The sequence below is a fragment of the Babylonia areolata genome, chromosome 2, assembly GCF_041734735.1.
Source record: "Babylonia areolata isolate BAREFJ2019XMU chromosome 2, ASM4173473v1, whole genome shotgun sequence".
Classification (NCBI taxonomy): domain Eukaryota; kingdom Metazoa; phylum Mollusca; class Gastropoda; order Neogastropoda; family Buccinidae; genus Babylonia; species Babylonia areolata.
The window spans coordinates 49445624-49473123 of NC_134877.1; the positions used below are offsets into that span (position 1 = coordinate 49445624).

The 27500-nt window shown below is 43.1% G+C and overlaps 1 protein-coding gene across 7 annotated transcripts in view; it reads left to right on the top strand.

The window, feature by feature from the left end:
- LOC143302174 (rap guanine nucleotide exchange factor 4-like) overlaps window positions 1-27500 on the top strand; it is a 213202-nt gene that overhangs the window by 74525 nt on the left and 111177 nt on the right. For 6 of the 7 annotated variants that reach the window (XM_076616725.1, XM_076616750.1, XM_076616717.1 and 3 more), the window contains exon 5: window positions 1563-1709. In XM_076616725.1, coding sequence (XP_076472840.1) covers window positions 1563-1709 — 147 coding nt within the window. Of the gene's footprint in view, window positions 300-1562; window positions 1710-27500 lie in introns of all 7 variants that reach the window. The other variant, XM_076616764.1, reaches the window with a different exon arrangement.

Here is a 27500-nt window from a genome sequence, read left to right on the forward strand (position 1 = left end):
ATGAGAGATGTTTAGAAATTCAACGCAAACAGTACAAGAAAGAAGCTTTGTGAGGTGTTTGTTCAGTTTGAAGAAGGTGTAGGAGACTTCTTGCTGTTAACTTGGCAGGTCTGTGCGGGCGGTATGGAGGCTGAAAGCGTCTTTCTGTGTGTTGGAGGGGGTTTGGTATGAGGGGTAGAATGCACGGCCCCTGTGTGTGTTTGTTTGGGGGCGGAAAGAAGGTCGTGTATACGTGTATGTCTCTTTCTTTGAACGCGTCTGTGTGTGTACACGTGTTTTCCTCCTTTCTGCTCGTTCAGGTGAGCGTTTCTCTTTGTGATCGTAATGGTGATGGTAACTTAATTAAGATGATGCTGATGATGAAGATATTGATAGTGATTTTTTTCATTACCAGAGTTCAGAATTATACGATTAGTCTGAAACATTGGTACTCTGATAATTATGAATCTCTAGTGACATGGAGCTCAAAATGAGCTTGTTCATGACTGTTTTCATACCTTTAAACATGTTCCATTTTCACCAAGTATTCCTTTAAGATTCTAAACATAAAATACGCTATAGTAGTATGTTTCTTTCTGTGTCAGAATTACGTTTGCTAGATTTTACTTGTATTGAATGCCCTTGATTGTATGTTATCTGTATTAAGCTCAAACATCCACTCGACATTATTCAGTCACATTCTTTGTCTCTCTCTCTGTCTCTCTGTCTCTCTGTGTCTCTGTATTTCTGTCTCTGTCTGTTTGTCTGTCTGTCTGTCTGTCACACACACACACACACACACACACACACACACACACACACACACACACACACACACACACACACAACATAAACGTGCCCCTTCGCACAGCCACAGCGTGTGTGTCAGTGCGATGTGTGTGTGTGTGTGTGTGTGTGTGTGTGTGTGTGTGTGTGGATCAGAATCATCAGAATCAGAATCATATTCATGTGTCATGAAAACCGTGTGAATGGTTTATAGACACAACAATAAAGGGCAACAACAAAAAAACAAAAACAAGAAAAGAAGAAAAAGAAAAAACTAAACTAAATGTAAGGTGTTCTAATTAAAACGTGACGTGTTCTTTGAAACATTCACATATGAATTTTCGTAAGCATTCATATCTAATACATTTGTCTAGAAAATGATTTTCATCTTCTAATACACCACATGTTTTGCATTTTCTTGCATGTTTTACTGTGCCTGTGTATCTGCCTCTTTCTATTTGGAGATCGTGTGCGCTTGTGCGAAGTTTGCACATGGCGGTTCTGTGCTCAGTTTTTCTTGAATAGATCAAATACGGTTCAAGTCTGTATTCTTTCGAAACATTATTGTAGAATTTTAACTTAGATTTATTTTCGTTTTTCTGCTTTCTCCAGAAATTTATGTACTGATACTCAAGTTTCTTTAAGAGTGCAAACTTCAATCTGTTGACATTCAGTTACCCTCTGTGTGTGTGTGTGTGTGTGTGTGTGCGCGCGCGCGTATGTGTGTGTGTGTGTGTGTGTGTGTGTGCGCGCGCGCGTATGTGTGTGTGTGTGTGTGTGTGTGTGTGTGTCCCCAGGACGGAGTGATGCTGTGCATGGTGGGGCCTGGCACATCGTTCGGGGAAGGCATACTGACCGGCAAGCCTCACAGCGTCACCGTCATCACCAAGGACACCACAGAACTCATACGGGTGGAACTCAAAGACTTCAAGCTGCTCTGGGAGGTAGGTCGACCTGGTATGACAGACACTGCTTTCTTCTCGTTATGTCCTATTTTAGCATCTTAAATTATCGCATCTATTAGTTACATTTCCATGGTTTGTGGGGTGAAGCACGTTTGTGGCACGTTAGTTTAATGACTGAATCAGCATCAAAATTCAGTAAAATAACATACAGAATAAGAGATTAAATCCACTGAAAATTTGTTACAACTACTTATAGTATCATATCGTTTTATACACGCACAAAAATTGCTGATAAAATAGGTGCAGTAAATCAGGATGCTAAAACAGGACTTAAGCCCGCTTCTTCTGAGCTGACTGTTGTGTAAATTTGTCCCTTGTTTGCTGTTGCGGGGTTGTTGTTTTTTTTATTCATTGTTGTCTGTTTTGTTATTTTCTATGTATGCGTGTCGGTACCCAGTTTAGCGAGCACTCTTGGTGTTTTGTTGTATCAGTGTCTTCACAAGGACGCCACGCACCTGTCTGTAAAGCTTTTTATAACTCCATGATTGTTGAACCTTAGTGGAATGAGAGCATTGTGGCATAAAAAAAAAATGCAGTCGCTACTTTCTATGTTCTGATAAGTGGTGTGATTCATTTAGATGAGGAAAAGTAATGCAGCTGGAAGTAGAAAAGAAAAGTCTACATGAAAATGATGACTAAGCTGTAAGCTGAATCTTATTTCATTGAAGTCACAACATACTCGTCTGCAGTAGTCAAGGGGTTAATCATTTTAGCTTTGAGAGGGTTAAAGCATATTCAACCTTTTCTGGTTGAGGTGGAGGCGGGGTGGACCCGAAATTGCAAATTAAAAAAAAAAAAATTAATCGTAGATTTTATCTGTGACATTCTGTTGAAACAAGAGTACATTTAGAAAACAAAACAGTGGCATCTCGTTTGCCGAACGTTTAAGGTGTTTTTTCTTCGCTTGTTTGTTATTTGTTGTTTTTTCTTCTTCTTTTTTAACATGACTTTAGAGAGAGTCATTACTTTGTTCAAAAATGTTTCAAGTGCGCTAAAACTCGCACAGACTCCCAAACAGATCTGCGTCGTACCCAAACTGCTTATTTTTTAAGATTAAGAAACAGATTTGGTTGACTAACTTACATGTCTGAGCACAGGATCTCTCTCTCTCTCTCTCTCTCTCTCTCTCTCTCTCTCTGTGTGCCATGTGTGTGTGTGTGTGTGTGTGTGTGTGTGTGTGTGTGTGTGTGTGTGTGTCTGTGTGCCAGGTGTGAGTGTGTGTGTTTGTGTGCCCACGTACGCGTATGTGAAGTATGTTCTTCTTGTGAAGTTGTTGTATGTTCACAACACGGTGATTTGGACGCACCCAGATCCATGCACTCAAAATGAAAAAGGGAATGGCGAAAAGAGATGAGGTTGCAACACCAACTGCAATGTAAATAGAACGCACACGGTTCAGCTATAGATGTTAACAGATTGCTGAGTGTCATGTTGTACTCTTTGAACATCATGTGTGTGTGTGTGTGTGTGTGTGTGTGTGTGCACATTCGGCTGGACTATGAGCACAAAGATTTATTTATGCGTGCATTTCATGTGAGTGCGGGCTTTTGTATATGTGTGTGCGTGTGTGAGTGACTCATTGAGAGGAGAGAGAGAGAGAGAGAGAGAGAGAGAGAGAATGAATGAATGAATGAATGAATGAATGAATGAATGAATCTTTATTTTCCAACAGTGAAGATATTGGCACTTTGGCCGACTTACACATCTGCCGTTGTTCTAAGAGACACACAAACATGTACGCATATAAATGTAGTTATACTTAATACTTAATACATGTATAATGTACGAGTATGTACGAGAGAGAGAGAGAGAGAGAGAGAGAGAGAGAGAGAGATCCTGTTGATATTTAAACGCAGAAAAATGTCAGTATGTGTACATCGGTCTACAAACTGCGAACTCAAGCCAACCTTCACATTTAAAGAAAAAGGGTTAAAGATCTCGCAGCCTTTTATGACCATGGGAGCAACGAATTGATATCCACTGTGTCTAGTGATCGTCATAGGAAGGCGGGGGCCCAGTCCAGTCTCCTTCCACCTTCCCCAAATCTATGTCAGGTACCCATTCACATCGGGGCGGAGTGAGGAGAATCAAAGTAAAGTGCCATTCCCAAGGACACAGCACTTTGGCCAAGTGGGGCCTCGAACCCTGATCACTGGTGAACACTTGATCAGAAAGTACAACGCTGAACCGATTCTGCCTCGGCGCCTCCCTAACCCACGTGTACGCAGGTTTTGAAAGCTAGAGAACTAAATCACCAAAGTCCCTTTGTTAGAAGTCTTCCCGACATCAGAAATGATATTTTCTACATTCTCTCTCTCTCTTCCCCCCCCCTCTCTCTCTCTCTCTCTCTCTCTCTCTCTCCAGGCTTCTCTGTGTAGCGTCATGACAACAATAACCCCCCCCCCATCCTGCCTCGCACCAACCCGGACAAAACACACATCACGCCTTCCACCCCAAGCCTGTCATCTTTAGACCAGTCACATGAATGAATAACCACAACCTTCAACATGGCTATCATCGCCACCAGTGCTAAAGAAAATAAATGAATAAAAAGAAAAGGTAGCGTGTTTGTGATAAACCGTCTGTTGGGAATGGCTCTATAAAGCTGGTAGTGATGGTGGTGGTTGTAATGGTGGTGGTGGTGGTTGTAGTGGTGGTGGTGGTTGTTGTAGTGGTGGTGGTGGTGGTTGTAGTGGTGGTGGTAGTTGTAGTGGTGGTGGTGGTGTTGCTGCTGCTTCTTTAGTTGTGATGGTAGTGTCCCATCCTTACCACTTTCTGGTGCATCTCTTCCTGTTGTTGGTATCACTTTTCGACATCGTCGTCGCATCTTCATCCTCATCATTTTTTGTCATTGATTGGTGATTGTTATTATGATAATTATCAGTTATTAATCGACGGGACCTGTGGTCGCAAGGTTAGAACACTGGATTCTCGATCGAGTTTTCTGAGCTCGATCCCCGGTTTCAGCTCACCTGGTGGATAAAGGGTGGAGATTTTTCTGATCTCCCAGGTCAACATATGTGCAGACATGCTTATGCCTGAACCTTCTTTGCGTATTACGCATGCAGCAGATCAAATACGTCACTTTGAAAGTCCTGTAATCTTATGTCAGCGTTCGGTAGTGTATGGAAACAAGAAAATACCCATCATGCACACCCCCGAGTATGGCTTCCTACATGGCGGGGTTAAAAAAAATTAAAAAAACAAACATCCTGTCATGAGCGTAAAACGTGTGTGTGTACGTGTGTGTGTGTGTGTGTGTGTGTGTGTGTGTGTGTGTGTGTGTATGTGTGTGTGTGTGTGTGTGTGTGTGTGTGTGAAACCTGACTGAATGACACAAGAAACGAATGATGAGCGCCAAAGGCAGGTCTCTGTCGGCTATACCCAGGTAGGCAGCACGCTGTGCAAATGACTGTTTTGTTTGTGAAGCCCTCAGTCTTGGTCTTCTACCTGGGATATGCAATGTGTAAGTATCAATATATTCAGCATAATGATTTTTATCAGTTATTATTGTCTTCTTTTTGGTGGTTTGATTATTGTTATTATTGTGTCGTCGTCATCATCATCATCATCATCATCGTCGTCGGCACTGCCATCATCATCATTACCATCATTATCACCATCATCATTATTATTGTTGTTGTTTTTGTTCTCTCTGTGTGTCTTTTCTCCGTCTCCGCTCTGTCTATCTGTCTGTCTGTCTACATCTCTTTCCTCTCTCTGTGCTAGGAGCCAGCGAAACAGAAAAATCTGTCTCCCTTATCTATCTGTCTGTCTACATCTCTTTCCTCTCTCTCTCTCTGCCAGCGAAACAGACAGAAAAATCTGTCTCCCTTAGTAACAGCGACAGGACAGGAAGGCCGCAAGTAGTAACCTATGATTGATATCATTTACGGTTTATCTCTGGCTTTGTATCACTGTATGGAATCAGGGTGGGGCTGCAGGTGCCAAGAGGACGCGGGGGAGGGGTGGGGGAAAGAGTAAGTAGCTAGCTCCCATAAAGACGATTAAGAATCAGATGCTGCTAGAAAGAAAGGAGTGGGCGGGCGTGATGTCAATAGCCGTGTGGTGGAAGAGTGACTGGAAAGGTCTCGACAGCTGCTGCTGTCCTCGCACTGCTGGCCTCCACGGTTCAGGAGGTGGGAGTGGGAAGCATATACGTTGTACGTGGCGTGATGGAAAGAAATTGAACACTTCTATTTTGAGACCTACACAGGTGGATCGCTTACATACTATACAGCCAGTGATCTTTTGAGGCTCGGTTAATTTTCGTTCCTATGAAAGTTGTAAAGGTATCCAATCGGGTGAGATCACTTTTTTTTTTGGCAGCCGAGCTAGTCGTCATTTTTGATTACTCCAAACCGAGAGAGAGAGAGAGAGTTACTGAATTCTGGCCATGGACCACAATTCAAAACCAGGGGACTGGGGGTGGGGGAGGGGGCATGGGTAGAGGTATTATAATGAATAGCATCACACAATATCATGCTGTTCATAGACCTGACATTTTACTTATGTCTGATTAGATGGTTTCTCCCTCTGATCGCATGTAAAATAAATTTTGATTCTTGACAATTTCTCTGCTCGTTGTTTGATCGAAGAAGATTACTAAGCGAGATATTTATAAGGTCTTGAAGAAATGTTGTCCGTAATTCATCATACAAATAAGAAATAAACAATAAACGGTATTCATCTTCTTCTAGCTCACCTTGACAAAGAGAACAATGTTTTAAAACAGCATTTTCGGTGTACCTGTTAATATTATTATTCAAAGAAAGTACATTAAATCTGGCCTGAGACAACGCCCCACAGAAACAATATTCAACAGCATTTTTTATGCATTTTTCTTTTTCAAAGAACTTTAAATGATCTGTAGCATGAATATCTCTCTGTTACTAATAGTACCCGACCATTCTTGAATGAACATATCTTTTAAGTCTTTGCTTGAAAATGATAAGAAATCCTTTCATAACACCAACGCCTTGTTGTTACCACACAAAATTAAAACCTGTTGTACATAAGAGAGAGAGAGAGAGAGAGAGAGAGAGAGAGAGAGAGAGAGAGAGAGAGAGTTAACACATTGAATTAACTCGCATTTACGTTGTTTCATAATCTTCGTTCTGATTTAATCCATAAGCACGACCACAAAGCGCAACATTTGTATAACATTAAACAATATGCAATGGACATTCAAAACAATGTCTTCATGCTTTTGAGTCCTGCGCTGGTCGTCAGCTTAGGCGCTGGCTTTGCAGTGCGGGATTACGGATGAATTGGTCTGCCAATAGCTGTCAGCATGTTCTGCAGCCGTTGCTGTAATCTCTGCGATATCAAATACAAAGATGTCTAAAATAAACAGGAGCAGACTCGCTACCATAACAATGTGTTGAATGTATGTGTGTGTGTGTGTGTGTGTGTGTGTGTGTGTGTGTATGTGTGTGTGTGTGTGTGTGTGGTGTTTGGGAAACTTCCTTTCTGCTCCTCCCGTTCCTGTGAAGGCTGTCACCACAGGTCATATAACGACAGCGGGTGTCACGCCTTAAGCTGATATTTTATTAACTCAATCAGTAAGGAATATCACTGACCGAACGCACAAGAACGGGGAGGCTCAATAAAATTATATGCTTTAATGCGTTATGCCCGACGGGAAGATTCACATAACATGGAGATTGGGAGTTAAGTCACACACACACACACACACACACACACACACACACACGCACGCACACGCACACACACACACACACACACACACACACACACACACACACACACACACACACACACACACACACACACACACACACACACCGCTCGATCTCAGTACAGGAAGCTGGTCGATACCACAAGACAGTTACTGTGAATGGCTTTTATGCCCGAGTCAAGGTTTGGTGATGTGGAGAGAGACTGAATGAACATGCGTCACAAAGGTTATGGGGTCAAAGAGAAATGATAATGATTATTTATGATGAAGCGACTGGGCGATAGTCTCTGTGGCTGTTGACTTATTTCATGTTCTTGCGTTGGTTTCGATAGAATGGGAACATATTTTGTGAGTTTTGGGTTTGTTTTTTTCGAGACAACCGATATATGGAATTTCTTTACAGGTCAAAAGATTGATATCTTGCATGTGTTTTATCTGTTTGGAAAGCACAGGTCATTGTAATGCTCACCATCTCTCACCCTCTCTCTCTCTCTCTCTCTCTCTCTCTCGTTCTGCCCCTGTGACGCTCTGTCGTTCCCTGCACCCCCACCCCCGCCCCGATGTTCTTCTCTTTCTGTATCTCTCCTCATCTTTCTGCAGCCACTGTGACTGGAAAAAAAGAAAAGAAAAAGAACCCCATTTACTTCGGTAACTGCAACATAGCAGTGAGGCAGCCAGTGATCGTATAGAGTGGTTATCGTATGTGGACCTTGCTGCATGCGTGAAATTGAAGCGGGGAGTTACGGCGTAAAACAAGATATATGAAGAGAGGAAAACCTCGTGTCCATCAACTTTCAGTTGTTTCTCAGCAGTTAGGCGCTATGTTATCCTTGGTTTTACTCACACCCTTTTTCTGTGTGATGTGCGAGCGAAGGTATGTATATTCCGGGAAGTGCATTTATTATTTGTTATATTGTAGCTTTCTTGGCTAGCTTCTCGCAGGTAATTAGCTTTCTCTTTCCGTGGTTTTTCAACTGCTCTGCGCCCTGTCTGTCTTGGTCTCTTTTTCCTCGTGGCGTAACAGCGAATGACTAGACAGGAGGTGTATCTGGTGGCATTTTAAGGATCTGTCATGTCCAGCGCCATCTTCTTCGCTTGGTCTCTTAGTTGACATCCAGCAAGAACTAAAGCCGTCCAGAAACAACTGAACAATATTGCTCAGTGGTGCAAGGACACAGGATCTTCCATCATTCCAGCGAAAGCCCAAACGTTGCTGTGCACCCTCAACAACAAAACCGCGTGCAAATCACCACCACCTGTGTCATTCGACGGAATTCAGATCGAGAAAACCGAATGCCTACTCTACCTAGGCATACACTTCGACAGGATGCTGATCTTCCAAAAACATATGGAAAATACTGTTCTCAAATGCAAAACGGTCTTTCAGTCTTAAAGACAATGGCAACCAAAGATATCGAACAACGCCACCTCTTCCTGCTATATCAATCACTCGTTCTCAGTGTAATCGACTACGTACTTGAGCTAACAATACCTCCTAAAACTAGAAATAGTTCAAAATGAAGCAATGAGGCTGATCTTTGGAACATCATAAGACACGCCTACGGAAACCATGCGATACCTGCTTGACCTTCCTTCAATGCAGGCCAGAATCAAATTAGAACAGGTTAAGACATACTTCAGAGCATTAGAAAACCCTCAGAACCCACTGCATGGTGCAGTTAAGGAACCAAAAGACAACCGTCTGGGATGATGAAGATCATGGATGGGGCAAGCAGATGACACAATCCAGCTAGTATGCCGAGTACAAGACCTGAAAGAAACAAAAGAATGGGAGGAAAACCCCCAAAACCTCAGTCAGCTATTCAACACAGCCATTTCACCCTCTCTGGGAAGATATTGTCAGGAATGGCCAGAGGGCAAAACTGATGCAGAAGTGAAGCTACTCATAGAAGAAAACAATAAAGAAGAGGACATCATCATATACACAGATGGCTCAGTCACCAAAGACCAATCCGGTTGGGGATTCACTGCGAAACAAAATGGAAAAACAATTGGGGAAGAGAATGCTGCCTACAAAGTCAAAACCTCCAGCCTAACGATGAAATTGAAGCTGTGACACTTGCTCTCCAGTGGCTATCATCTATCAGTATGCCAGGAAACCAACATGCCATGATTCTAACGGACTCAATGAACCTCATACAGAAAATTGAAAGTGGAATGGGAAGCCCAGAGTGGCATGAGGCAGTGCGCAACTTTCAGATTCAAAAGCTTACATGGTCATACTGCCCGGGACATGCAGGTGTTAAGGGAAATGAGCGAGCTGACAGACTTGCTGATAATCCAACAACAACGATCGGCATACATCTAGAAAAATCGGAAATCCTCAGAAAAGTCAAAGAATACCAGAAAGAACAGGAACAAGGCCATCACAACATCGATCGCCTCAAAGAAATAAAGATAGAGAGAATGAGCGGCCGTATGTCTAGCATGAAAGGTAGAGCACGATGCTTTGCAAATCAAACGAATATTGGCATCATTTCCAAACCAACATTGCGCAATTTTCTTCAAAACGGTAGAGAGTCTCTGTTGGCTTTTCCAAATACAGTAGACTGAGCAACAACCTAGACGCCGCGTTCCTGGCATCAGAGATCTTTTCCCACCCTTCTTGTGGCCAGTCAGTGGCAGCCTCTGTGTGTGTGTGTGTGTGTGTGTGTGTGTGTGTGTGTGTGTGTAGGTATACATATGTGTCAGGAGAGCTCTTTGTGCGTGTGTGTGTGTGTGTGTGTGTGTGTGTGTGTGTGTGTGTGTGTGTGTGTGTGTGCGTGTGTGTGAAGAGGATGAGGTGCATGCCTGTATTGTGGGAGCAACGGAATAATGGAACGTGCGGGTGTGCATATATATATTTGTATATGTGTGTGTGTGTGTGGGGGGGGGTATGGGCGTATGTGTGTGTGTGCTTGTATAGGTGATTGTGTGTGTGTGTGTGTGTGTGCGTGTGCATGTGTATGTGTATGTGTTACGTAGCCTAGGAATGAGTGTGTGGAGGAGAGGGGGGTGCGGGAGGGGGGGGGTGCATGGTAATTTGTGTGTGTGAGTGTCTGTGTGTGTGTGTCGGGGCTCGTGTACTTTTACGTGTATTTGTGCTGTCATATCTGTGAAACTGCATGTTTGTTGCATATGTTATGCATGTTCTTGTATGTGTGTGTTGTGTGTGTGTGTGTGTGTGTGTGTGTGTGTTTCTGCATGTTTTACATTTATTTGCTTATTTGCTGATTTATTATCATTATTGACCTTTTATTTTACTTATTTTTGTTAGTAGTAGTAGTATCGTTTTCTTTTTTTCTCTCTTTTTTTCTTTTTTTTTTAAAGATTCATTTACTTTTTCTTCTTTTTTCTTTTTTTCCCAAGGCCTGACTAAGCGCGTTGGGTCACGCTGCTGGTCAGGCATCTGCTTGGCAGATGTGGTGTAGCGTATATGGATTTGTCCGAACGCAGTGACGCCTCCTTGAACTGCTGATACTGTTATCACTAGGGAGGTTCAAAGAGAGGGAACAGTCATCCGAGAAAGAATGACAGAAGTGTCGGCAGTAGCTGTCACGTTTTGTGTTTGTTTGTTTGTTTGTTTTTGCCTGTGTATTGTTTACCAGGAGACAGAGTGCGGGTGTGATGATTTTGCACGCGATGAAGAAAATCACATGTTCTATTCTGATGTCTGCGTTGTTTGTGGATCAGTTACAGTCATACGGTCTTGGAGATTGGTTCGTTTATACTCGTTTGAAAACAGAGACGATTTCAGTTCTCTGGGAAAACATACATACACTTTTTTTCTTCTTTTTTTTTGCGGCTGAAAGGGTCGCCATTGCAAATATGTAGCTGATACCTTCCGTGTTGTGCATTTATCTTGATCACGTTTCTAAGCTGTATTGTGTTCTTCAAATGCTCACGACCACGAAGAATCCCGCCCTCTCTATATATAAATAAGAAGAAAGAAAAAAGATTCAAGTTTCAGACAACATGTCCCTGAGAGAGACAGACAGACAGACAGACAGACAGACAGATCTCTAGAGAAGTTGGAAACACATAGTCTGTCCCTTTTTTTTCACCGCCCCCAGCCACCTGGATTCTGTCTGGCTTCGTGACAACAATACATCTCCACCCTGAGCCGCATCATCAGATAAACCATACATAACCAGCACGAAGCGCCTGCCACCATGCACCTGTCATGTTTCTGACCCGTCCGCGAAAGGTCGCAGGGAGAGAATGACAATCCCTTGTGTATATTAATAGCATCGGTGCGGCCACAAAAAGCGCGTGAATGATAGACCTCTCTTTTAACGGTGGTCTGGTGGTCTGGCCTGTCCCGCCATTTCGGTTGCTTCCATTTCACATTTCTAGTCGTCGTCGCCTCTGTCGTCATTGATATTAGGCCCAGTAATCATCGTCATCGTCATCGTCGTCGTCGTCATTGTCATCGTTATCGTCATAGTACATTTATATAGCGCTTTCAAACTTCTCAAAGCGCTGCACGAGAACACGTCAGTCAGACACAGAGCAGACGCGCGCGCGCGCGCGCGCACACACACACACACACACACACACACACACACACACACACACACCCCTCGACACACACACACACACACACACACACACACCTCGACACACACACACAAACACACAGACACACACACACACACACACCTCAACACACACACACACACACACACACACACACACACACACGTCTCTGTCTCTCTTAACGACAGCTGGTCTTTATGCGTGTCCATGTGTCTCCTCTACCTCCCCTTTTCAATCAGAAGCTAACGTTCTAATTTTGATTTTTTTCCCCAAATAATCCTGCCGATCTGGGTCACAGTGACACGGAGCCGGGGCGGGGGCAGCGTCGCTGTGGTGAGGGGTAGGGATGGAGGTAGGGTCTGGTGGGGGATCGCTCCTCTACTGACCTCCATCAGGTTATTATTGGGTGTGTGCGCATCTCTCAGCATGGTTGACCGAGCACAGCGTTGGCATTTATGTGCACAAAGTGCTTAAAGTTGTGTGAATTACCCCCTCCCTCCCCCTAGCCCCCAGTAATATCCAAGGACCAAAATTGAGCAGAGAATTATTATTTTTATTATTGAGCAGAGAATAATGTAATGATATTATTATTATTATTATTATTATTATTATTATTATTATTATTTGTTGTTGTTGTTGATGTCAGTCTTTATGAGGAGTCCTGATGGTGATGATGATAACGGTTTTATCGTAATCATTGTCATCATCATTATTGCTCTGATGATTCTGGCGTTTTCATTATTATTGTTATTGTTTATTATTATTGTTGTTGTTGTTACTACTACTACTACTACTACTACTACTACTACTATACTATTGTTGTCGTTGTTGTTGTTGTATTATCATAAGAAGAAGAAAATATCTTCGCAGCGTTGTGTTGATTGCTTTCTTCCCTGCTCTTTGTATCATGGGTATTGGAGTTGCCCGTAGGTATGGGCGTGAACGCTCATTTCATTTTAACTGAGCGGAGAATTCCGTTTATGGAAGACACTGGGGGTAGGAGCGATCCTAGACTGCACATTCTTCACAGCATTGCGTGACAGATGACTGGGTGAAAATTGTTTGTTGTCGGTTCTTATGTTTGTTCGTGTTTTCATCCGATGCGAAAGCTCAGTCGTTACCTGCGTCCCTTTGTCGCTTACTGAACTCATGTCTCTCTTCACCACTCAGTCCGGCTGCTTCTCTGTCACTGTCTCTCTGTCTCTCTGTCTCTGTCTGCCTTTCTATCTGTCTGTCTATCTCTCTCTCACTCTCTCTCTCTGTTTTTTTCTTCTTTCTTTCTTTCGGTATCTCTGTTTTCATCTCCCTCTCTCTCTTTATCTCTCTCTTTTTCTTTCTCTCTTTCTCTTCTCTTTTCTCTCACCTCTCTCTTCCTCTCTTTCTCTCTCTCTTTTCTCTTCTCTCTCTCCCTTTCTCTTCTCTTCTCTCTTCTTCCCCCCTCTCTCTCTCTCACTCACTCTCTCTCTCTCTCTCTCTCTCTCTCTCTCTCTCTCTCTCTCGCTCTAGTATAAGTATGATGTTTTATTATACAACCTTCTTCAAGCAGGTCTTGACCTTTGTGATTAAAAAAACAAACAACAACATTAGTGAGTGTGTGTGATAGCCGTCCTTCCCTCCCTCTCTGTCTCCTCTATTTCTCCATCCGGTGTGTCCCACTTCCGTATGTTCCCTTCCCCTCTTCTTTCTCTGTCCTTTCCTCTCTGTCTCCCACTTTCTTCTTCTTTTTCTTCTTCTTCTTTTTCTTCTTTTTCTTCTTCTTCTTCTTCCCGTCTCCCTTTACTCTCTCAATTTCTATCCGAGTATCGTGTGTGTGTGTGTGTGTGTGTGTGTGTGTGTGTGTGTGTGTGTGTGTGTGTGTAGGTGCACGTGTGTGTGTGAGCGTGTGCGCTTGTGTGTTTGTGAGTGTGTTTGTGTAGTGAAGTGAAACTGAGAGACTGTTGGAGAGAGAAAAAAAAAGAAAAAACAAACAAACTAGTAATGAAGAATAACATAAATGAATAAAAATAGCTATTAAGAAATTATTACTATATTTTATAAATGTGCATAGCCTCATATTGTTAGAGTGCACAATTCCAGTTTTACTAAACCTCTAAAGAAAAGATAAAGTATTTGGAATAAAACAGAGTCACTCCCCTTGATCTTTTTTGAAGACAGTTCACTGATGTTTTGCTTGGTGAGCCAAGTGAGGTTTTCAAGTTGCTCATCTTGGAGTGTGTCACTGTCACTGTGTCAGATAAACATTTGAGCAAACTGCTCAGGTGGTGTGTTTTTTTTCGAGTTTTTTAAGTATCTTTTTACATATGGTCATGTTTAGTTATTTTTTGGAAGTTTCATATTTTTTATATGTACAAGGCTGAACTGACGCCATTGTTGAACATGTTATCATGATGACATTTCTTTCTTTCAGTTCTTGGGGAACTGGCTCAGAGCATGGTGCTGAATGAGTTTCTGTGTGACCTTCTGATAGGATTATAGTACATTTAATCCGATGGTCTGTTAATGAATAGGCCATTAGAGGAATACTGTTTCTCAAAGAGAGCTTTTCCCTGACATGAAGAAAGAGATTTTGCTGACAGTTTTAATATCCTTCCACTTATTGGAGTGGGAAACACCTCTTGAGGGGTTATTTTCAGGAATTTGGTTGGTGGTTGGTTTTCTTCATGAAGACCAATTTAATCAGTGGTGGTCAGTCACAAAGTCTTTCTTTTTTTTTCTTTTTTTTAAATCTCAAATGATGCCTTTGCTTTCAGTAATGTTTGGCATCAGGATTTGTAGTCCTGTAGTTTCGTTTGGCTCTTACAATTTTCATTACATGCTGTGCATGAAATTAAGTCCTATTCACCTCTCTCCCCCACCTCATGGTACGCATGGAAAATAGTTGTTTTCTCTTTATTGATTGCAGGATGTTTTGTTGTGTGACTTGCTACATGCTGTCCACTGTGCAAATAAAGTGGAACCACTGCATTCCATCGTGTTCCCACGTGTTTGGTGTTTGGACGAACGAACTCACACCCAGGCACATTGCATCCTCGCATAGCACCCTGCTTTTGTATTTGTGAGCGTGCGTGTGTGTGTTTGTGTGTGCTCGCTTGTGTGTGTGTGTGTGTGTGTGTGTGTGTGTGTGTGTGTTGTCTGAAACCACTGCAGTCTGTCTGCCCAGGGTCACTGTGACTTAATAACCTTTTTTTTTCTTTTTTTTTACTGGGGTAACGATGATGTGAGGTGGCAGTTATTCAGGCTCCTTTTGGTGACTGTATCAAGCGTGTATGTGTGTGTGTGTGTGTGTGTGCGTTGCGCGTGCGGGCGCGCGCGCGCGCGCGTGTGTGTCTGTCTGTCTGCCTCTCTCTTTCTGTCACTCTTCCCTCTTTTGTATGTCTGACTACCTGCCTCTCTCTCTCTCTCACTCTCTCTCTCTCTCTCTCTCTCTCTCTCTCTCTCTCTCTCTCTCTCTCGCTCTCTCTCTGTCTGCCTATCTATCTATGTATCTCTCTATCAATCTCACACACTTTCATTTACATTTGCATTTGGATCTTCAACAGAAGGCCTGTGCTGAATGATTGTCTCATCTCGTCTCGTCTCATCTTTTCTCTCTGTCTCTTCTCTCTCTCTGTCTCTCTCTGTCTGTCTGTCTGTCTGTCTCTCTCTCTCTCTCTCTCTCTCTCCAAAGGAGTAAAGAATAAAAACAATATATAAAAAAAATCCTGACAACTGGAACTAAAAATTGCTTGGATACTGAGATTCGGAACCATAATAATTATAACAACTACACTTACGAACAGCGTATACACCAGCAATTTAAAACCACGTGAAAGTGCGTTTGTGAACGGTACGGGTTATAAGAATAGCAGTTATCGTCCAGGGGAAAAAAAACCCAAAACAATCAGAGCTTGTTATGAACGGAGAGAGGGAGGGAGGACGGGGAGGGGGGGGGAGGACATGGCAACCAGAGAGTCCTCTACACTGACCCGGTCAGGCTCTAGCGGTCTTCCCAAACATCAGCCCCGGAGCCAGAAGAGGGCTCCAGATCAATGACCTATCGGGGTGAATTGCTATTGAAGTGAGCCCCGGGCCGGAGGCAGCGCTAGTGCGTCAGGGAGGGAGAGGATGAGGGCGCAGGGCAGGGCAGGGCAGGGGAGGGGAACAGTTGGAAAACCTCCCGGCGGCGGTTATGGCATCGAGGCGGGCAGAAGCTGACGCTTTTAACGTACCGCCCGTTGCTCCAAAGAAGTGGCTGGCTCTTCAGTTAGTTATGAGGCTACCCCTCTTCCCTTGTCAAGTTCTCTCCCTTGCGAGTGGATTCCCGGTGGTGGTGATCATTTTCTTCCTCCACCCCTCCTTTTTTTTTCTTTTTTTTAACTCGCAGAAAAAAAGGTTTGGACGTTCTCCATTCAGGTTTTACCCATTGGATTTTTTTTCTCAAATTTTTCGTTTTCTTTTTTTACCTTTTGGTATGAACTTGCTGGTAGTTCTGTTCAATCTATGATTTTTAACAGGTAATGCTTTACTGTACCAGTGGATAACCTCGCTTCCTTTCTTAATGGAGGAAATTTTCGCTGGTTTTAACTGCTTCCTATCTTGTTTACCCATTAGAGAGAAAAAACCCTGTGTCCCAGAAGTGAACCAAAACAAGGGAGAATGTTATCAACTCCGGATGGGAGGGAAGGAGGATAGAAGTCAGTCCTCCACACTGACTTGGGGCTGACCTGCGTGGTCTGCTCAAGGAGCAGCTCTGGAGGCAGAAGAGTGTTTCGCGGCCTTGTATGTGTTGAGTGTGTGTGTGGGCGGGGGGGGGGGAGTTGTTTTGGTGTTTTTTGTTTGGTTTTTGTTGTTATTTTTGTTGAGAATGTCATTTGAGAAGTCAGTTAATTTAAAAAAAGAAAAAAAAAGAGGGTTCCGGATCAATGACCTGTCAGGGCGGATGGCTCGTGAAGTGAGTCACGGAGACCAGAACCAGCGAGAAGAGGAGAGAGGGGCAGACAGGGAGATGATGGGGAACAGCTGGAAAAGCTTACCTGTCTGTTATGATTATAGGCGAGGCTGGCGAAGACCAACCGCATAGCCACATGGACTGTCGCTTCAAGACTTGGTACTTTGGACTACTGTTCGTTTTCACCCATCAAGTGTCAGTCTCCAGTGATTTGGACCACTTCCTTTTGTTATTATTTCTAGCTATTGGGGACCATTTTCTAATGTTTTTGGACTGTCTCTCTTCCAGTTTCACCCATGAGAGTAAATTGTTTTGGTGGTTAGGACCGCTTCCTTTCATTTTTACCCATGTATAAACTGTCTCGCACCAAAACGTCAACAAAGCAACAAAAGGCAGGGCTTCTCATTATCTCTAGGAGTATAAAAGGATGGAGGACAGCAGTTTGAGAGTCCTCCACCTGACCTGGGCCCTGTCAGGGTCACCCCCTTAGCAGCAGTCCAGGAGCCAGAAGAAGGGTCCAGATCAATGACCTTTCAGGATGAATGGCTATTGAAAGAGAACCCAGGGCCCAGGGAAGCGTAAGGAGAGGGGAGGCCCATGGGGAACGGCTGGAAACCCTTCTGCGGCGATTATGATGGCGAGGCGGGCAGAGCCTAACTACGTATTGACGTAGCGCGCATCACTCCAAGAATTGGCCGGTACTTCAGTTGGATTACGGGCTCCTCCTTCCCTTGCAAAATTCTTCTTCCTTATGGCAGGACTTCCTTGGTTTGGACCTCCCTTCATTTCGTTCGCATGGTAGTATTTTTTCCCTGTGGGTTTGGATTACCCTCTTTCATTTTCTTAGCCCATCAGAGTAAATTTCGGAGGTGTCACTGTCGTACCAACGACGATCAAATCAGAAATGAACTGATGGCACTTGTGGGTTGCACCTTTTCGTTTTTACTCTCCAAAGAAGAATCATAGCCTTCCGAAAGGGTTTACTACAAGTTCTGGTTTACTCTGATCGTTGGGGAGCATTGCTCGAATAATTTTCACCGGAGATTATTTCGTGTTATCCGGTGTTCATCTGGATCACAAGACCAGAGGCAGCTTGCAAGCAGTGTATCTATGTGATACTGGTTCCTCTCTTGAAATATTAAATTCTCCGACCGAGTAAGTATACCCATATTTTTAGAAAAAGAAGAAGAGAGAGAAGAGGGTATGGAGGGGAGGGGGGTTTAAAAAGATGAATAACATGAAGCAGAAGGAGATGTAATTACTATGCAGTCATGCCTCGTTTAAAACCGGGAAATTGATAGATAAAACAAGACAAACTGTACGTAAATCTGATTCTGTGAAAGCATTTGAGAAGGTGCCACGTCTGAATTACAGCTTGACTGTAAGTGTCTGGATTAGTCAGTACGCGCCTTAGTCTTTCGTGAAGGACTGACTCAAACTAGTAGGCAAGATTGCACTGGCTCGTAGTGCTGCAGCCTTGGAGGCTAGTTGGCCTTTGGGAACCATCCCAACGCTGACTGTCCTAAAACCCTCTTGGCCGAGAGAGCGTGTATGCAACTTGGGCGAGAGACGCTCCACTATAGTAAAAATTCTATCCAAGATGGTCGGGACAGCAGTTGCCTCCTCCGTTGTCCTGACAGTCTTAGTCGAACACGACTGACTATCATACATAACTTATCCGGCCACTTGCCCCACATCTGGCGTCATTCTGTTGATGCGAGGTTTTATTCGTGGTCTTCTTGTGACTGATTTCAGTTTCAAATTCCTTACTGGGCATCCGTCGTATAGTACAGTATAAACTATATCGCGGTATATCACCTCAACCACATCTGCTAGGCTGATGTTTGACCAGCAGCATAACCCAGAACGCTGGTCAGGCCTTGCGTGCACCTATCTGTCTATCTATCTGTCTATCTATCTATCTATCTATCTGTCTGTCTATTTATCTGTCTTGCTCTCTTTCTCTGTATATATATATATATATATATATATGTGTGTGTGTGTGTGTGTGTGTGTGTGTGTGTGTGTGTGTGTGTGTGTGTGTGCGCGCGCACCAACCAGAGTGGATTTGTCCTACAGAATCTGCCAGAGGACAAACTCTTTTGTTCCCATGGGTTCTTTATCAGTTCGCCAAGTGCTTGCTGCACACGAGACCTACGTTAACTGCCTCATCCGAATGACTGACGCTCAGTTTGATCTTCCAGTCAAACTTGGGAGGATGGGCGAGACCAGGATTCAAACACAGAACCTCACGAACTGTATTAGCAGATAAGCGTCTTATCCATTCTGCCACCTTCCTTACGAGGAGGTCTTCAAATCACAGCCAGTATACTGATATACTGACTTCATACAGCAGAGAGGCCAAAAAAGCAGCCCTTGAACCGCACGCCCAAAACCCACACGAAGTGTTCAACTCAAAGTTTGTACGCTGACTCCATCGGTTGTTGAAAGCCCTGCACTTTTCGGATGTATGCCGTTTTGCCATTTGCGGGAAAGGAAGGGGGGGGGGAGTTACTTATTTCAGTCGCACCGGGTGTTAGGTTCCGTTTCCTTTTGCCCAGTCCCGAAAGAGTCGCTCCGAAAATACTCTGTGATTGTTTGCGCGAGAAGACAGATGAGGGTTGGTCAGGGAAATCATAACTTGGTCTGCACTCCCGCCTGATCGATAACACCTCAGAGAGAGACAGAGACATACACACGCAGAGAGAGAGAGACAGAGAGAGAGAGAGAGAGAGATCAATATGGTACGATAACGACATTATACAATAAAATCCTGCTTATAACCGACAACGGAGAGAGTGAAGAGGGGTGGTGGCGGTTGAGAGAACCATCAGCACTATACGGTAAGACAACGATATTACACGACAAAATCTTACTTCAAGCCGGAACGAAGAGAGAGAGAGAGAGAGAGAGAGAGAGAGAGAGAGAGAGGTGCTCGGATTGAAGGCAAAGATTGACAAGGAGGTATTCTAATTAGGAGTGTAATTGCACTTTAACTTATTTGGCTTTTACTTTGACGTGACAAGAAAGCCGTGTCAAGAACCGACTCTTACAATTCTCTCTCTCTCTCTCTCTCTCTCTCTCTCTCTCTCTCTCTTGTTTTTGCTGCGATACTGTCAGCGTTCTGGTTACCATGGTGTGTGCAACGCTTTCGTTATTGCCGTGAAAATGCAGTTCAACGATGTGTTGTTTAAAAGTGTTAACATTGGTAAACTTAGAACACGAAGAACGTACACTGCCTGATTCATAGTATGAATGTGGCATCACTAATATGACTGAATACATAGATAATTTATATCGTCTGTGTGCTGTAATTTTACACCGATAAGCTCTGTACAAGGCGTCTTGTCCACCAAAAAAATCAACAACAAAAATGTCCACGACGTATGGTGCCTATGAAATGCCAGGCGGTTTAGTCTGTCTACTGGCATTATCGACTTTTAGTGCTATCAATAGCACAGCAGGGAGGGGGGAAAATGAAGTAGAGAATAGCGAGTTAGCGGCAGAAAATGAAACCCTGTCCCCCTAATCATTTTCGTTTGATTTTTCTTTCCGCCTCTCCAATCCATCTCTCTCGTTCGTTCTCGTTGTTACAGTAATCTATTTTCATTTTTAGGTGGTTTTCTTTTCTTCTTTTTACTGTTGTTTTTGTTGTTGTTTGATTGGCCGGTTGGTTGACCTAGATGTAAATATGAGATAGGGAAGGCCAGAGCTGTGCTCTCTCTCTCTCTCTCTCTCTCTCTCTCTCTCTCTCTCTCTCTCTCCTTTCCTTCTTCCTCCGTCTCCAACATCTCTCTCTCTCTCTCCACCCCTTTCTCTCAACTCTCCCCCGCCTCTCTCTCTTTCTCATAAAGTTGTGTGCTTGTCAAATTTCAGACACAGCAAAGGCTTGATTGAGCCACTCTGTAAAGGTCACTCCTTTAAGTCTTAGCCCGAAGGTACTTCGGCTTTCTCTTGCATTCTTTTAAGTCTAAAAATAATCCAGGCTGCTACATTTTAAACGATTTTTCTTCTTTTTGTGTGGGGGATGGGTAGATGGGCATGGGGTTAAGGGATGGGTGATTGAGGATCAATAAAGGATACAGAATAGTCTAACAGTATGGGTCACGCTGTATTCAGTTCGAAACATATGGGGTATGAGAGAAATTGCACGTGGATTAGTACTTTCCTTTTTGTGTTCCACGGTTATGTCCGTCAAGATACTAAACTGCTAGAAAAAGAGGTATCTGTGTCCTTAAAAGAAGAAAGACAAGAAGGAAAAAGGAAAGGGACAAAAAAGTATGAAAGATGCTTCCCATACAGGATTTGTGTGTGTGTGTGTGTGTGTGTGAAGAGTATTCGCGTTGTGTAGTGATATTATATAATGGAATGTGTACAAAATGAAATGAATAAATGATGAATGATAGATAGATACGTGAAATAGATAAATGATAAAAAGGTGGGGAAAAAACGAACGAATGAATAAATGAATTAGATTAGTTTATGATACAACCACTCACAAATTAATATGAACAATATTAACACCAAAAAGATAATCAGCTGGGCTGTTTCTTAACATACCGAGTTCAGTGTCATACAAATTTAACGGCTTTTTTTTTCTTTTATGAAAGGCTATAAGGAGAAGATTTATCACGGAAGCCCATACGCATTCCCATTTATCTGTTTGTCAAACAGTATCTTTCAATTCAACCGGAACTTTGACCTGATGTTACAAGCAAATGTTTTCACAATCAACTGGTAGCTGTTCTCTGTATGTTTTCCCCGGAAAAAAGGGTCTCTGTCTTCTCACCCTCGTAACCGTACCGTCTTTTGCATTTTCACCAAAATTTCTGTTGGTTTTGTTTCTGTTTATGTGATAAATAAACTTCATACATTCTTTCAGTGCAACATCGTGGGCGCTATCCAGACTAATGTTAACAATTAAGGGGGGGGGAGATTTCAGTAATGCAGTGTTGCTATTTCGGTTAGTAGGAAGAGAGTGGGAATGGAAAAAAACGAATGGCAGTGGTTTGGCGTTGAGTATTAAATATGGAGTCCGTGGCATTGCAGTTTCTATTATTTCTCTGTGTGAAATTCGGGCTGCTGTCCCCAGGGAGAGCGCGTCGCTACACTACAGCGCCACCCCCTTTTTTATTATTTTTTTTTTTTTTTTACTCACTTGTGTAATCAAAGTGAGTCTATGTTTTAACCCGGTGTTCGGTTGTGTGTGTGTGTGTGTGTGTGTGTGTGTGTGTTTGTGTGTCCGTGGTAAACTTTACCATTGACATTTTCTCTGCAAATACTTTGTCAGTTGACACCAAATTAGGCATAAAAATAGGAAAAATTCAGTTCTTTCCAGTCATCTTGTTTAAAACAATATTGCACCTCTGGGATGGGCACCAAAAAAATGAAGCCTAATTATATGCAAACTGCATTTACTGTTATATTTATATTTTTTGTATTCTCTAAACTTGGCACTTTGATCTGATATTCTGACCCAACAACAAGAGCAGTCATTATTATCATTTTTGTTCAAACAGGAACTTCTTTTGCTAAGCATGGAAGTTTTATTTATTTTGCAAACGTTTTGGTGCAGATAGTAAAAAAGGGAAATTACTCTGTAATTAATGCTAGGGGACTTAATTTGCTTTACACTGATCTTTCTCATCTTAAACATTACAGTTTGAAATTATACTCAATACATAAAAAGCTTGGATTTAAAAAAAAAAAAAAAAAAAGTGTATCACAAGTGAGTCTTGAAGGCCTTGCCTATCTTGTTTGTATTTTTTCCTGCGTGCAGTTTTATTTGTTTTTCCTAGCGAAATGGATTTTTCTACAGAATTTTGCCAGGAACAACCCTTTTGTTCCCGTGGGTTCTTTTACATGCGCTAAGTGCATGCTGCACACGGGACCTTGGTTTATCGTCTCATCCGAATGGCTAGCATCCAGACCACCACTCAAGGTTTATTGGAGGGGGAGAAAATATCGGCGACTGAACCGTGATTCGAACCAGCGCGCTCAGATTCTCTCGCTTCCTAGGCGGACACGTTACCTCTAGGCCATCACTCCACTGTTATCAAGGAGACGAGCGAATTTTCGGTTCCAGATTCAGTAGTGATAAAAGCGTGAAGCACAAGTAATGATAACTGGCTGATGGAGCGTTAAGGAGAACGGTGTCACAGGTCGACTCACAGATTATTATAGTTTTGTCATCTCTAGTTTTGTACTGTAGTTTAGATTCACTTTAGTCGAGTGGAGTTTGTCGACGGACTGACAAAAGCCGAAAGGTCCAGTTGTTCGTGGCATGGGTCTTGGTTCGGTGAAGGTTTTGTTGTTCGAGGGAGTGGATAGTCCGGGGTGTCTGCTCGAGTGTGAGGTCCATCTGGCTTTTCAAAGTGGGTGCCATGGCTGTCAAATCAAGAATGAACTTCTAAGGGGGTGAAGTCCTGGCTGTTCTTCTGGCGTTCAGAGAAAGGGTGTGGTGGAGGTGGGGGGTCCTGGCTGTCTGAAAAGGGGTGAAGTCCTGTCTGTTTTCATTGCGTTCCAAGGGGAAATCCTGTCATTCGTTTTTACTGTATGCTGACATTTGTACACGGCTTCGCCTGCAGGTGATTAATGCACGTGGCACTTTTTATTTCCTCTAAGGGTTCAGCCTTCAGTGCATGAAAATAGACATCAGAAAGCGAGACGTACACGCGAGTTTCATCGCATGAATCCACAATGCCGCAGTGGTTCGTCGGCTGATTAATAATTAGCGCTAATTACTCTTGATCTGGAGAGTCTCCGCTTGTGGAGACCTGGGGTAAAACGTAGCTCGGAAGTTCCAGAGCGCATGAGGGTTAAGGAGGGCCATCCTGTGCAGTACTTTTGTGGAAGTGAGCGAACAGAACATGCTAAATGTGCACACTCCCCCGTGATGCCGGGGGGTTTTCAGTATAAATAACATCCCCGCCTTATGGAAAACTGTGCCAGAAATTTCCTCGTTTCTATTGCTCTCTTTGTTTCTGCCCTTTTTCTTCCTTCAATGTTGTCTCCTTTTTCTGCCTTTCCAGTCCATTCCCCTTTCTTTTTTTCAAGCAAGCCTTGACACCTTTTTTTTTCTTTTTTTCCGCAGTCTGTGATGTACTGTCTGTGCTGTTTTGCTCTGGCGATTAGGTAGTGAGATGCAAACACTGGGATGGGCACTAGCTGCCCATTCTGCAGTGTTATTTGCCTGAATGGCCTTTTATGTATTTTTTGTTTGGCTTTGAAGTATTGTTGTTGTTGTTGTTTTTTCCTTTTTACAATTTTTTGTAATCAGGAGATGATAAATTAAGCGGAATGGCTGGCGTTCTCAGGGTGGCCTTGTCTTATTTGCCATAAGGAGCTAAATGGCTGGGATACTCTGTCATGAACTGTGTTTTGTGGGTTTGTCTTAGTGTGTGTGTTCTTTTTTTTGTTGTTGTTGCTCTTGTTGTAGTTGTTGTTTTGGGGGCGTGGGGGTGAGGGGTGGGGTTGCAGACGTGACAGTTTTGTGTTGACGCGGTTGAGTTTCAGTTTCAGTTTCAGTAGCTCAAGGAGGCGTCACTGCGTTCGGACAAATCCATATACGCTACACCACATCTGCCAAGCAGATGCCTGACCAGCAGCGTAACCCAACGCGCTTAGTCAGGCCTTGAGGGAAAAAAAATGCGGTTGAGCATTTGTTTGGTTTGACAGTCCTGATATGGCCCTGTGCGGTCGGTTGGACAAGAACAAGAACAACAAGTATGGACATCAGTTGGCCATTTGGCACCGATATATAGGTTGATCATTCTGTGCAGGTGCGTCAGAAGTTTTCTTTCTGACTTCAGTGTGGTGCATTTGCTTTATCAACAATAACAAAAAAAGAAAAGAAAAAAGGAAGAAACAGATCAAGAAAAAGTTCTGTGAAGGAGCGGAATATAGCGGTGCAGAGGGTTTAATGCTCCATTGATCAAGGCAATAGCCAGAGAGAGAGAGAGAGAGAGAGAGAGAGAGAGCACGATAACGATAAATATATATATATATATATATATATATATATATGAGTGTGTGTGTGTGTGTGTGTGTGTGTGTGTGTAGAGAGAGAGAGAGAGAGAAACACACACGCACACACACACACACACACACACACACACACACACACACACACACACACACACACACACACACACACACACACATTGTTTATGGAAGTGTTTCTTGACAAAATGCATGTCCTCAAAAACTTAACGTACCTTTCGCCCTGCCCAGTTTGTCGTACGAAATATTTCGCCAGTGACAGAATGTTTCCAAGTGTCAAGATGTTCTCTTGGGTTTTCACTTTTATGTTTTGCTGTTTCTTCCATGTACCTCTGCTTCCCTCTTCTTCATCCTCCTCCTACCGGTCCTTATCCTGTGCGCGCACGGGCGCGCGTGTGTGTGTGGATGTGTACTTGTGAGAGAGAGAGAGAGAGAGCGTGTGTGTGTGTGTGTGTGTGTGTGTGTGTGTGCACGCGTGCGCGCGCGCATATTCGCTTTGTCATTTGTTTTAGACACTCGTTTATTTTTCCCGTCTCCCATTCTTTCTGGGTTTTTTTTTTTTTCCTTTCCCTTCTTCGTCTTCTGCTTCTGCTACTCAATCTTCTATTTTCTGTTCTCGTTCTTGCTCTTCTTCTGCTTCTCTTCTTCTTCTTCGTCGACGTCGTCATCATCATCGCCGACACTATCGCCTTCTACCACATTTTATCCCTTAATGTCACTGTCTTCCTCTTGTTGTATTGGTCCGGGTGTCTTTCTATCTTATTCGCTGCTTATATATATATATATATATATATATATATATATATATGTATGTATATATATACATACACACATATATTAGCATTTTCTTTTCAACTTAAACCTTTTCTTCTTCGCCGCAAACAACGGAATGAATGCTTCACCCTCCAGGGAGATGGACGACAGTTCAGAACAGATTCAGGCTTGTGCATTATTCACCACTGTCGTCAGACCATCGCCGGATTGCTATGTTTCTGTTTTTGGTTATGTCTGTCTGTTCTGTCTGTCTGTCTGTCAGATTCTCTCTCTGTATATCTGTCTCTCTGTCTCTCTCTCTCTCTCCCCTTTTGAAGGGCATTGTAATGCTGAATGCACATTAAAAACTTTGTCATTGTCATTGTGTCTCTCTCTCGCTTTCTCTCTCTCTGTATTTGAGAGAGAGGGATAGTGATTTTTGGTTTGTGTTTGTGCGTTTTGTGTATGTGTGTGCGTGTGAATATAATCATGAGTTTGTGTGTGTGTGTGTGTGTGTGTGTGTGTGTGCTTGCGCGCGCGTGTGTATGTGTGTATGCGTGTGTGCGCGCGCACTCGTGTGTGTGTGTGAATATGAGTCTGTTGTGTTTACATGATGTGAGTTCGTGCGTGCGTGCGTGCTTGTGTGTGTGTGTGTGTATGTGCGTCTGTCTTTCTGTGTGCGTGCGCGTGTGTGTGTGATACAGAAAGAGAGAGAGGGAGAGAGAGAGAGAGAGTTTAGTTGTTTTGTGTGTTTTCAACATAGGAAATGGATACCCGCTCGCAGGTTTAGTTCAGTTTCATCCCTGTTGTTGGAAAAACAACAACAGCCGAATCCAAATATCAGCTTACTGCTGGGAATGCTTACGGTAGGTAAAAAAAACAAAAAAAACGAGTCCCTTTTGTTTGCTTTGATGGGCTTTTCTATCCAGATACGTTTACCGTATCACCTTGCTCTCAAAAGGAAAAAGAAAGACAAAGAAAGAAGTAAACTGTCCACAATGGAAATGATAAATCGATCCGATGTGGATACCTGATCTGGGTGTTAACTGAAAACAATACGAGCCGTGTTGCTCGTCACATGTTTTTGACGACTTGTGTGATGCCGCCTATTTGTACTGGCATTGTACATTTACTGTTGTCCTGATATATATGCGCGCACACACACACACACACACACACACACACGCACACACACACACACACACACACACGCACGCACACACACACGCGCTCGCGCGCGCACACACACACACACACACACACACACAGACAGACAGACAGACAGACATACACGCATATCATCCATAAACGTGAACAGTTAAAAACATACTTACCAATGTCATTTACAACATCTGCAGTTCCATCTGATTCCATTAGAAATGTCTTATATGATCATCAACATGTGTTTGAAATAGTTCAGAGTTTAATTTGGAGCCCAACTGACTCTTTGTTGTAATTCTACTGGTTGACTAGTTAGTTTGTTTTATTTCGTTAATTATATTCTTTCTCTTTTTCCTTTTTCTTTTTTTTTCTTTTTGATGCTAATCAAGGAGAGACGTCCAGGGAAAGTAGTGATGATTCAAGGCATGGGTGGGGTGGGGGAGATGATGGATTTTCGTCTAAAATCACAAATGTGGATAGACTTTAAGCAAAAGAACCACACACACACACACACACACACACACACACACACACACACACACACACACACACACACACACAGCACACATAGATATCAAGCATCACAATGTAAGCAATACAATCCTGCAGAAAAAGCCAGATAAGCTTCTTCTTCTTCTTCTTCTTCTTCTTCTTCCTTTACCCAGGACATAACGGGTGACGGTTGTTG